Source organism: Sinocyclocheilus grahami, unplaced genomic scaffold, assembly GCF_001515645.1.
Source record: "Sinocyclocheilus grahami isolate Dianchi unplaced genomic scaffold, SAMN03320097.WGS_v1.1 scaffold37.1, whole genome shotgun sequence".
NCBI lineage: Eukaryota > Metazoa > Chordata > Actinopteri > Cypriniformes > Cyprinidae > Sinocyclocheilus > Sinocyclocheilus grahami.
In genome coordinates, this window is record NW_015505216.1 from 3,614,422 (window position 1) to 3,628,046 (window position 13,625).

At 38.7% G+C, this 13,625-nt stretch overlaps 1 protein-coding gene across 3 annotated transcripts in view; it reads left to right on the forward strand.

Annotated features, from left to right (window-relative positions):
- Positions 1-320: 320 nt before the first annotated feature.
- LOC107581717 (E3 ubiquitin-protein ligase SMURF1-like) overlaps positions 321-13,625 on the forward strand; it is a 75,664-nt gene continuing 62,359 nt past the window's right edge. For all 3 annotated transcript variants that reach the window (XM_016267354.1, XM_016267355.1, XM_016267356.1), the window contains exon 1: positions 321-580. In XM_016267354.1, coding sequence (XP_016122840.1) covers positions 415-580 — 166 coding nt within the window. In that variant the 5' untranslated portion in view covers positions 321-414. The remainder of the gene's footprint in view (positions 581-13,625) is intronic.

Below are 13,625 nucleotides of genomic sequence, written 5' to 3' on the forward strand. Positions count from 1 at the left end.
TCTATCTATCTATCTATCTATCTATCTGTCTTTCTGTCTGTCTGTCAATATATTAATTACAAAGTAAAATATTAATTAAAATACTCTCGATGACATCGCTGAAAAACAGCCAACATAGTACAATTTTTCATAGTAAGTAATTCAGCTTTGGACAGCATGTCAACGCAGATGATTAATGTCTTTCCAGATCACATAGGTATGACATAGGCTAGGCTAACGTTACCACAAATGCACTGGCATCGCTAGGCGGAAGAGCGCGCTCACGCCCAGCCGCGAGTACGTGCACGTACAGCTGTACTAACGTGACGTCAGAACGCCGTTGAGCTAAAAAAAATGTTAGCCTATGTTGTTAAGTCTGAAAGCTACAGGGGATTTGCCAGACGGAAATAATACCGTTCTATCGCCTAGAAACACATGCACAGCCCACATATCAGCGTAGCGCGTTTTTATACGTTTTTATATCCGCTTGAAGCGAGCGTCTTGGGTTTATCCTGGAGAAAGTTCGTTGGTTATTTTGTGGGAGTGATGTCGAATCCTGGGACTCGAAGGAACGGGTCAAGCATCAAAATCCGGCTGACAGGTAAAACTCCAACAAATAATCTCCTTTGTCGTTTTAATTGTATAATTACTGGGTTAATGATCATTTTATACTTTTAGTCACGTTATCATCGCTGTGTATTTGTCGCTAATGTGTAACTTATATGGAAAGCTAAGCGACTATCTTGCTAGCTTCTGCCGCTGGGGCGAATTGCAGCAGCCTGGCTCTTCATGCTAAACGCATGCTAACACGAAAAGCAGTCTTTCATTTCATCAGCATCTCTATAAACAGTACAATAGTCAGTGGACTTGCTTTATTTCCACGTATGTGAACGTTATCAGCCGAAAGCAGCTCCCTCTGTATGGTTTATGTTGATTTAGTCATAAATCAGCTGAGCATTAACCGGATGAAGCAGAGGCAGCTGTTTTCGCGGTTCCCCTCATCTGGATGTCTGTGTCTCCATTATGTATTAAGATATCAAGACTACCATGTGTGGCAGACTATTCATTAAAGTTTTGTGTTGTGTATTTCTTAATAGATTTGATCACTGAAGCAAGTTAACAAAGGTTTACAGTGCTTGGTCTTTATATGCTAATATACTCTTTCGCAATCCACTGTTGGGGGTTTCTTGGGGAGAATATTTTTCCCTACTCTTTTGAAATCACTTCTCGGAAATTAACAGGGTATGATTGATGCATATTGATATCATCAGAGAGATAGTGACAGTGCCCTGGAGGACTGATCTCTTTAAACCAAATCTGCTGTTGACATATCCGTGTTTATGGAATAGAAAGATTAGTAAATGCAAAATTATGAGGTTATATGCGTTGTATGGTATTATAGACTCAGCAGGGGCAAGGTTAAAAGCATTCTGTTTTATTGCGTTTTTTGGTAACACTATGCAACAGGGCCCCTTTAGTTAATGCATTAATTAACATTACCTAACATGGAGTAACACATTTGTTACAGTATTTATTAATCTTTGTTAATGTTTGTCAGTAAAAATACTGTTCAATGTTCATGTTAGCTCAGGTCCATTAAATCATATTAATATATAGAAGTTTTGATTTTAATAATTAATTAGTAAATGTTGAAATTAATATGAACTCAGATTAATAAATGCATTACAAGTATTTTACTTGGTTAGTTAATTTTAACTCTGTTTCATGTTAACCATATTGTAGTGTTACTGTTTTCCTCTTTTTCCTGTTAACAGTTGATGTATGCCACTAGTGGATTACATGGGCATTTTGTAATTTTAATGTAAGAAAGTTTGACATTTAGCTGGATGTAATGGGTTGTTTTACATCTCCCATGGCCCCATTTCTGTCTGGCAGAATTATTTTGATGTCAAACTCAACACTACTATGAACAGCTTTGATGAAGGCAGTGACGACACCATATAAAGACATTTTGTTCCCACACAAATAAGAGAGCTCTGAATGAGCCGGTCTTTATTTTACACAGATGCATTTGTGTCTCACAACATCTCCTCTGTGGCCACTTGAGTTTGTTTGTGGAAGAGATGTCCACAGCAGAGGTGGAGAGCTGTCGGGCCACAGACAGACCCAGCACCTCCAGCTGTGCTGCTTTCCCCCCTGGGCCCATGAAAGGTATTCTAATTGGACAAGGAATGTCTGTCCCATGAAACAATGAGTGTTGAATCTCTTCAATGGTTGCTCCACTGTTTAGTCTCGCAGGGCATTTAAGTCCAGAGGATTTGGGTTACCAAAGCTTGCAAGATTTTTATCTGTATGATCATCAGATGCTGCATTTAGGGGTTTTGGTGAGAGGATATTATTTTTCAGTGTTCTTTTCTCAGCTTCTTGTTTGCCGGTATGCTTTGAGTTGTTTCACATAATGGCTTTCCAATTGATATCATTTACTTGGTGTAAATTAAAGAGAACGGCAGTGTTTGGTAACCACTGCATTGAGTCTTATGGACCGCTACCTAAACATATTAGCGGGTGTGGGAATCGTAAGGAATTGAATGATTTTGCTTCGGATTCCTCTATATTCCTCTTTTTATTCTTGTTGTTTTAATGTTTCCTGTAAAGCACTTTGGTCAACGGTAGTTGTTTTAAATGTGCTATAGCATATATTCCGTTTTTAATGGTTAAATTAAATGGTATTAATCAAAAAGCATGTCTAATTAATTAAAATCATGAAACAAACAATTTAACATCAATTTATTAAATGTTTAACAAAAATTACATGTTTAGGGCCTTATGAAATGTTTTATTTTTTCCAACCTTATGTTTTATTGTTACCAAATTCTGATTTAGCATGTCTAATTATTTGAAAGCATAAAAACAAGTTTAATTTATTCTTACAATAGCCTTATGATTTTTTGCTCAGAAATTCTGTGTTGTGTATTTACATTTTTAAGGCATAAGATATTCATTTAATCTATCTTTTAAGTAATGAAAATTAAACAAATTAAATTTTTTGGAAAATAAAGGTAATTTAATATTACAAGTAAAACATTCAAGAAATATTGTATGATTATTCCTTAAAAATAAGGTTTTAATTTTAGTAGTAGTAGTAGCAGCCTGTTACCTACATTCTACTGAACAATAGTAATATATTTCTGCCGCGATGCCTTAAACCGAAGTTAAACCGAACTTTTATTTTGACGGGTTGCCATGAATACCTTTACGTTTCTGTGTGTATATATGAGGATAGTTTTACTCAAATGAAACGGTCAAATGCTCATGAAGTGACTCCCAGGGCAGTTCTGGAGATGTTGTTCATGTGTTTATGTCCTCATTTAGTGAGACGGCAGACGCTAAAATCACTGCAAGCATCACGCGCGCTTCAGTACCACAGTACCGGTTTTGTTTACCACTTCAGTAAGTGGTAAACAAAACCGCATGTCTGCGCCATTAATTAACACAGAGTCACAAAGAATTCATATTTAAATAGTCGCTTTGCGGCTTAATAGTTACAAATACTAGTGGGAGTGTGCTCACGTGTGTGTGTGTGTGTGTGTGTGTGTGTGTGTGTACGCGTTTGTGTGAGAAATGACGACATCAATTTGTATAATGAGAAAGGTATGACATAGGTATTACAAGGAGAAGGTGACTTTTCAGGACATTACCCTATGTCCCCACTTTTCAAAACGCTTATAAATCACACAGAATGGAGTGTATTGAAAATCTGAAATAGCACAAAGTCTCCTGTGAGGGGTAGGTTTAGGGGTAGGGTTGGTAAAGGGCAATAGAATATACGGTCTGTACAGTATAAAAACCATTACGCCTATGGGATGTCCCCACTTTTCACAAATGTAAACGGGAGTGTGTGAGTGTGTGTGTGTGTGTGAGTGTGAGTGTGCGCGCGTGCATCGGGCGGAACTAAGATAAATAACATAAGGCTATTTAGTTTGTTTAATAAAAGAACAAGATATAGACCTGTTCTATCGTAAAGGTAACTTTAAATTACTTCTGTTGTGATCTGGCGCTATAGAGAAAATATAATTAAATACAATTAACTTGACCTTCAAGGGGGGCGGGGGGATGATTTTTTGCTCAGAAATTCTGTGTTGTGTATTTACATTTTTAAGGCATAAGATATTCATTTAATCTATCTTTTAAGTAATGAAAATTAAACAAATTAAATTTTTTGGAAAATAAAGGTAATTTAATATTACAAGTAAAACATTCAAGAAATATTGTATGATTATTCCTTAAAAATAAGGTTTTAATTTTAGTAGTAGTAGTAGCAGCCTGTTACCTACATTCTACTGAACAATAGTAATATATTTCTGCCGCGATGCCTTAAACCGAAGTTAAACCGAACTTTTATTTTGACGGGTTGCCATGAATACCTTTACGTTTCTGTGTGTATATATGAGGATAGTTTTACTCAAATGAAACGGTCAAATGCTCATGAAGTGACTCCCAGGGCAGTTCTGGAGATGTTGTTCATGTGTTTATGTCCTCATTTAGTGAGACGGCAGACGCTAAAATCACTGCAAGCATCACGCGCGCTTCAGTACCACAGTACCGGTTTTGTTTACCACTTCAGTAAGTGGTAAACAAAACCGCATGTCTGCGCCATTAATTAACACAGAGTCACAAAGAATTCATATTTAAATAGTCGCTTTGCGGCTTAATAGTTACAAATACTAGTGGGAGTGTGCTCACGTGTGTGTGTGTGTGTGTGTGTGTGTGTGTGTGTGTGTACGCGTTTTTGTGACAAATGAGGACATCAATTTGTATAATGAGAAAGGTATGACATAGGTATTACAAGGAGAAGGTGACTTTTCAGGACATTACCCTATGTCCCCACTTTTCAAAACGCTTATAAATCACACAGAATGGAGTGTATTGAAAATCTGAAATAGCACAAAGTCTCCTGTGAGGGGTAGGTTTAGGGGTAGGGTTGGTAAAGGGCAATAGAATATACGGTCTGTACAGTATAAAAACCATTACGCCTATGGGATGTCCCCACTTTTCACAAATGTAAACGGGAGTGTGTGAGTGTGTGTGTGTGTGTGAGTGTGAGTGTGCGCGCGTGCATCGGGCGGAACTAAGATAAATAACATAAGGCTATTTAGTTTGTTTAATAAAAGAACAAGATATAGACCTGTTCTATCGTAAAGGTAACTTTAAATTACTTCTGTTGTGATCTGGCGCTATAGAGAAAATATAATTAAATACAATTAACTTGACCTTCAAGGGGGGCGGGGGGTGCCGTTGGGGGGGCGGGCTGCCCCCCTAAAATAATGGCAGGGGAAACACTGATAGGTATACAGTCATTCAAAATAGGCTTTATACTATTTTGGAATGCTAAAAAAACCCCAAAACAATGATGTGGTAACATATTAACACAAATTCATGTATGTTTAACTTCATAATGGCATATGCACAACCAGTCAATAACTAGTCAAGTCAAGTATCACGAGCCTTTAGTGCAACATAATAACAATGACTGTTATTGGTTCATGAGGTTCAGTACATTCAGTTCAACATGGTGCACGAGTCAGATAATTTCGGTAAGAACCAGTAAAGAACCGGTTCTTGTACCCAACCCCACGTGTTAGCCTAAAAACATGATCTTTTGACAATAATGATCAAAAATTGTTTGTAGTCAACTTGCATCACCTTTTTTTGCACACAGATTCCTGGTAGATAGGCTTTATGCCATCAGACAAGTGTTGATAATCAACACCTTCACACTATAGTGTCTAGGTGGCTTTGACGGCAGTATGCTTTTTGTGACCTTATCAGCGAGGGGTCGTAGACAATAGGGTTGGGCCGATAGACGATGCCATCGTTCATCGCCGATGGCTGACAGACATCACGATGTTAAGCTAAATTCAATACTTTTTCTTGCAATTATATCGTTGGGTAAGTATAGGAGATTGCATATAAATTGCGGGCATCAGGGAGCCGCTATTGAAACCGCTTTCGATTGCGCGTTCTCATTTTACTATACTTTACTATACTATGGAGCTGCAGTACTTGCCACACATTTGACAAGATTAGATGTTTGTTATTGGTGCTCAGGATCTGCAAATCATTCGCCATCGTCCTATCAGACATTTCTCCTTACTCTGTGTATGTGATAAGTGAACTTTCATGTACTGTAATGCAACAGGCTACCGCTAGCAAGCGGCTAACCGTTTAGTGGCTCAGTAGAACGCGTTATTTGTTTCACGATGTTTCACCGTAGACATCGTCCAATGCCAATTTGGTAGACATCGCCCGACCCTAGTAGACATTAAGTTATTTTGCTTGAGGATGACAATAGAGTGAGCAGATCAAGGCAAGACAAGATTTATTTGAATGTTTAATTATAATATTTTTCTAAATTCCTCCTCACTGAAACAAGTACATTAAGTAATTTTGGAGTACAGTGTTATGTTTGATGGCCTGGAATATTTTCCCAAATTCATTTGACATGATGTTGAAGTTTTTGATGTTTAGTTGTTTTTTTTAATTGTGTGTTTGTATCTGTTAATGGTGTCACTTGCAATGCTTTTCCCTGTTGCTGCTTCTTTCAGTCCTTTAGTGTCCGTTTTACTTTGGGTTTGTGGTTCACACAACAGGAAGTAGGATGTGGCTTCTGTGATGATTTCTTGTCATGATTGAGTGATATTGTGGGGGTTTTGTGCACAGTAGTAATACAGTTTATGTTGTGGTGTTACGTGTTCAGTAGTTGATATGTAGAACCAAATTGAATGATCTATTTCTGCTTTTGACACGATAATTATTAGACTGCGACAATAAAAACATGCCTATTCAAATGTGTGTTTTCACCTACAAGATTTTGAACTGTATGAATATTTCTAAATTGATCACATCCAACTTAATTTTAGAACCTGATGTTAGATTATTGAGATGAATGACATTTGTGACCAGATTATACCCTTCGGTAATTTCATTAGAGGGGAAGAATTCTCTAAATATTTGTGTCATCATTGGAGCATGCACCTCCTGGTGTTTTTTTTTTAAGCTTGCTCAGAAGTTATTGCCCTTCATCGTGGTTACAGAGTAATCAAGGAAAAATGCAAGTTTCTTATTTTCTCATTGTTGTTTCCTCATTACTTGGAAAGGTCTGTGCTGATAATTCCCTGAGAAAGCACTTGACTTCACATGTTTTCAACTGTGTTTCACCCTGAAGGTATTTTTTGTGGATTAATTGGGCTGTTTGGTTTTTATTGTTGTGTTAATGAATAAGGCAGTCTGGATACAACCGTATAAGAATGCTAAACATTACAGAGTCCTTCATTTGTATTCTACTTATGTTATAAGTTCTTTTTTTCACTGTTGCTGTTGCATTTAAACACGCTTACACACATGGGGATAATAAACTTTTAAGGCCATGAGCATTCAGGCTTCAAAACGTTTGCTTGTTACTGTGAAACAACTGTGTTTAACTTGTGGTGTTATTGAGACTCTGTTGTATACCTCCAAAACCTGAAAAGCTACTAGGTGATTTGGCAAATCTGTTTCTTAAAGCCTCTATAGACTAAATTATGTGTTGATGCATTCACAATTAGCATTTCTTTAACTAGATTCCAGGTGTTCTATTCAATCCAATCAAAATACATAGTGTTGAATAATTACTCATTATCAAATGCTAGATCTTTGTAAGTCCTGTTTTAAACCGATTATACAATGCATTTAACTTGATCAGGGGGACGAAGGTTTATATCTTGCTCAGGAATTGTCATTGTGCTTGATGTTTTGTAGCAAAGAAAAAGATTGCATTTTCTGATATTATTAGCTGTATAACGCTAGCCCAGGATGTCTACTTGCACTGTTATCATGTTTTGGTAGCATATTTGCTTTGTTCTCAAAATATTAGTTCAGAATTCCAGTGACTTGTTTTGCATGCTAGTTTGATGCTCACTGTTTTTGTATTCTAACTATTTGGCATTTCACAAGTAGCATTGCAGCAATAAGGAAATTTGAGGCGTCCTCAAATACTTGTTTACGTTCTTCAACATTTTGTTTAGGCTACATAATGCAAATATGTTAATAATTAAACATTTGTGAGAAGAATGTGTATTTTCAGAAATACTGTTATGCACCGCAGTGCAAATGCGCATTAAACAGTGGGTGTTTGCGGCAGAACTGATTTTGTGTGTGTGTGTGTGTGTGTGTGTGTGTGTGTGTAAATTGGGCTGCTTTTATGTGGTTCTAAATAGAGATCGACCGATGTGGGTTTTTCTATAACCGATGCCGATGGCCGATATGTGCTGCCGATTTTTAGGGCCGATATCTTGAAGTTTTCCCCTCCCCAAAAAAACTGTGCTAAACCCTTAGTGATTTCTGACATTCTTGACGGTTAACGTTAGACAGGTTTAATGAGGATAATAACTGTGCGACGTATATATTGGTCGGAACACGTCACTTTTATTAGGCTGATGTCCATTTTTATTCGCATTACACAGTTGATGGAAACACACGCAGAAGCGCATATTCTTCAGCTTTTTTTTCATTAATGCAATATGCAAATAAGTTGGATGGAAACCCGGCTATTGTCTGCATCAAACCATGCTTCCGAACAAATGTCATTCCCCGTTCTGGACTGCTCCAGGACAGCTCTGTGTCTCCAAGCACGGTGCTGTCTGTGAGCGGGGTGGAGTAACGTAGCCCTCGATCACGCTGCAGTGTTTGTGAGAGCTGCCACCTTCTCCACCCCACGCACAGAGTGAAATTCTCCGACTCTGATACAGGAAAAATAAAACAGAACTTATAACATTGGGGCTAATATGTTAGCAAGCAAGCTGCTGATAGTTTTCGACATATCGATATATCGGTCGACCTCTAGTTCTAAATCTGATACCTATCTGAACATTTAAGTTCATGAAATTATTTCACAATTTTTTTATCATTAATATCTACTATAACAGCTTCCATTTCATATCTGTACATGTAGCTCCAGAACTTTGTTTGGACAAGATGTCAAAAAATGGCATCTGTGCATTAAGCCCTGCAGTGCAAATGCAGCCATGTTTGCCTGTTATATTGGCATGATGTGCTGACTTTAGAGTAGGGCTGCACGATAAATCACATGCGATATTTAACGCGCATCTTGTCAGAAAGCCGGTTCTGTAATCAGCGGTAAATCTCCATCGCCTGCGGGCTTTCACATTGAGCAGCATTAACTACTCAAAGCCGTTGTTCACTGACGAGCTGCACAAAAAATTGCGCGAATATGAACGTGATGTTGCGCCGCTTGCTTGTGAACAACGGCTCTGTGTAGTTAATGCTGCTCAATGTGAAAGCCCGCAGGTGATGGAGATTTACCGCTGATTACAGAACCGGCTTTCTGACAAGATGCGCGTTAAATATCGCATGTGATTTATCTTGCAGCCCTACTTTAGTGTAGACACTATAAATGATTTATTGAACATCCCATGTCCCTTTGCAAACTCAACCTCTCCATAATCGTTTGCCCAGTAGCGTATTTTTTTGTAATGTGCAGCAGCCTAGCTGAAGCCTGGGTTATGCTCTGTGTACTAGGCTGTTGCATGGCCAGCTATTGTGGCAGGCATCAGGTGCAAGAAGCTGCATGAAAAGAGGCTTAATGCCCCCTGTGTATGTGAGCCTGTGCTAGAAGCAGAGGGCTGGACACTGGGGAATTCTGCTTATTCATTAAGGAGCACTAGCAGCGCTCTGCTGTTATCATTTCTGTGTCACGTGCTGCCTGCTTGTCTGTTTCCTCTCTTTCCTCTCCCCTGTTCTTTATCTTTTTTCCCCCTTGTCCTCTTGCATGTGATCATTTCATGTTCATGGTTGTGTAGGTATGCGGAGCATGTGGCCTCTCAGACATTCCTGTGTCTGATATTGATGTGAAGTCCGGCTATGGGTTTGTAGGAGATACTGTTTGTTCGGACCGTCTGCAGCACTGTAAATTGACACTATTGATCAGAGCCAGGCCGTCACCCGTCCTGTGTAAATAAATGCCTCGATTGAAAGCTCTGGGAATGAAAGCAACAGATAGTTGTTATACAGAGGAAATGTGATTGAGTTTGTGTGTTTGCTTGCTTTTAGAGTTTCGATGCTAGTATTCCTCACCTGTGAGAGATACCTGGTGCTAATTCTTATATAATTGCACCATTTAAACTGTTTAAATTATTATCTAAAATAAAGCAAAAAGGTTTTTAAAAAATGGTGAAAAACAAAAAATGGTAACTAAACGGCATTAAGGATACACTTTCACTTATAAATTCATAGAAATTTCAAGCTAAATCTTGATGTTAAAAAAGATAATGCTTTACTTTTATTTATTTAGACACCCAAATATAGGCCACATTTACTTGCTAGGTGTTGTATAGGCTCACTTAGGGCTGCACGATAAATCGAAATGGAATCGAGATCGCGATTCGACAGAAGCTGTCATTGTCATGTGTATCTTTCAGTGAAGCACAGTTCTGTGATCAGCAGTAAATCTCCATCCAAAGGCCAGAGGGCTCCCTCGTGCTGAAACTCCAAATACGCCTAGCAGAAGAAACCCAGGAAATGCCTATCGCTGCAGCTGAATAAACAGAAGATTCAACTGCTTTCATTGATTCAACGTGACTAATAAACACACGACTATGGCAATATATGGTTTATCTGAGTTCTTATTATTATAATTTTCATTAAAATAAAGTATATTTATAATGCAATGCCTTTATCACTGCTTAAATACTATGAAATATGCTGCGTGCCTTATTCTGTGTAAGAAGCCACATCATCTCACAGAAGGATTTATTTCAAACACTCGACAGACGTTATGAAGTGAGTTTGGAGTAAAAACATGTTATTAAATGTGGTATTTTCACATGCTTTCAGATGGAGCAGCATTTACTTCACAGAGCCGTAATTCACTGAGAAGCTATGCAAACAGCTGTCATTATCACGAACGATTTCTTCGATTTCAGAATGCTGCAATAAAATCGCCTGTGAATTAAAAAAAAAAATTTTTTTTTTATATGTATATATTTTTTTGCGTAACTTGTCAGTGAACTACAGTGAACTGCTGATTACAGAACCGGCTTTTTTAACAAAATGCGCATGACAATCGCATTCGATTAATCGTGCAGCCCTAGGCTCACTGTTGTGTGACATATACCATTTATTTGTATTATTGTGAAACATCATTACAGTTTTTAAAAAGCCATATAGCAGCCCTATTAAGTAGAAACAGCATTTAGATTACCAGCATGACATAGAAATTGTGTGACATTTTAAATGTCTTTACTGTGAATTTTGGTCAATTTAATGTATTTGTGTTGAATAAAAGTATGAATTTCCTTTCTAATTTCCTTTAGAATAATCTTACTGACCCTCTAATTTTCACTGGTAGTGTAACTTCTAAAATTTGTCTATTTAGTGCATTTTATATGTATTTTACCACTGTATTATTTATCATGCTCTTACATGCATACTCCTCAAGTTTAGGCCATGTTGCCGGGTTAAAGTGCTGTTTCATGGACATTCTGTCCTCACCAACTATGACTCAGACCGCTATTGCATTTGTGTTGTTTTGTGTTAAACTTTAGTCTTATTTTGAATCACTTTTGAACTCAAGGTTTTTCTTATGTAATTATGATGCTCATGCACTTGAAGTCACACCATTTAACCTTGTGTGTTATGATAGACTCATCCCTTATATAAGACACTACGCCTTGATCTGAAGAGTCATAGATGAGAATGATTAGTATAAGACTTTGTATTGTGGTCACTTAGTGTCAATGGCAACCAAATCATTTGACCTCTATTATTTGATCATTTATTTATTTAATTTTTTTGCTGGGTTGTTTACTGAAGCAGTGACTTCAGTATTTCAGAATGTAGGACAATAAATTTATATGTGGCTCACCACTTTCAAGACAAGTGGGAGGTCAGACTAGAGATGCAAAACCACATTTTTATCATGGACTAGTCAGTGGGTTGCCTAAAGGACTGATTGGTTTATGGTGATATCCACGAGACCCCTGATAAGATGTTTCTGAGAGACCTTTAATTCTAAATTCATCCCATTTAAATCCCTGCCTCTAAAAAAAATATAAGAAAGAAATAAACTCATTCATCCTCAAAAACATATCCTGTCCCATGCCTAGACATTTTTTTTTTTAAATAAGTCTCCAGAGCATTCTTGCTAGGATGCATTAAATTGATCAAATGTGACAGTAAAGAAATAGAAAATAACTCTAATTCTAATAAAGCTGTTCTCTTGAATCAGTTTATTCATCAATATGAATATGGCCTTTGTGTCCATGTGTGTGAGACTGCATTGTGGTCAGCTGCAGACAGTGCCGTGTTGTACAGTGCCGTAAGTCTGTGGGGCCTCCAGACAGGATGAAGAGCTCATATGGTGATTTTAGCCTCCCTCAGCAGCCTGGCCGGCTCCCACGTGCCTTGTCTGGATTTAGGTTACTGCACCGCACCCAGGGGTCACACAGCCACCTCCCCCAGGTCACTACCGGACACACATACTGCTCCAGGACGCATTCTTTCAGCTGTTGTAAACAAGAAACGCTAAAGCCCACTAGACGGTACTTTTCAGGATAATGTTTCTCACTCTCTGACATGGCGCATAAGTAGGCCATTGCGATATTAGGCTTTTTTTTTTTTCTTCAGTGGCAGCAGTCCTCTCAGCTCTTGTCTTTGTGCGGGGCAGATGCTCATCGGTGTCGCTATAAGCATCGCTCATATCTCTACAGGGATGACAATTGACCGTAGGCTATTCTCTAAACTGACCGACATAAATAGCCTGTTTTCCTGCTGGTCCTCTCTGTGTGAATTGAGTGCACTCTGGAACCATTTAGCTTTCTCGAAGTGCAAACCAGACCCAATTTAAAGTTTGTTTGATAGCACAATAATCATCATTGTGTGTTGTATCTGAGTACTTCTGATGGTGTGAGACAAGCTGTCCGGAGCGCAGACAGGCAGACGTCTGTCGGCATTGTTGCCATAAGGTTGCAGTCTCTCTGGTGTTGGCTCAGAGCTGTGATTAATTCGCCACACATAGGATTCAGGATGTCGTCCTCCCCCAGTCACTGCCGAATGAATGCATTTCTCTCATTCCTATGTATTGTGCTTTTAACCACTCGTTCCCCCCAAGGTATGGCTCAGGTTTCCCTTCCTTTTCACACCTGGTGACTCAGTGACAGGGAAGTCTGCCCACCTGTCCCCATCATCGTGCTTCTTCCTAGGGGAGCTTGGCGGCTCCACCGTGGAAGTCGGAGCGGCTGACCTACTGTATATTTGCCTGAGGAAATGTCTTGTCTATTCCTGCACATGAGGAGGTTTAGCATTCCTGTTTACCCTCTTGGCTGACAACTCATTTGTTCGAGCTTGGATGGGGATATATTTTTAAAGGCCTCTGGCGTTCCGATCGACCTTACAAAATAGCTTCCCACAGTTTAATCTTCAGCGCAGAGCGAGGATTTGGCCGTGGAAAGTGGAAGAAAGAGAAACAAAGAGCCAGGAAGGAGGGTGGAGGATAACTCCGGAAAAGCTCATGGATATTTAATTCGCACTGGGGGCCCGACGTCTTGTGTTTCAGCTTTGCGTATTGCGGGGCTTTACATGAGTGTGTGCAATACGACCTTACTTATATCCCTCTAGCCCTCACGCCTCTG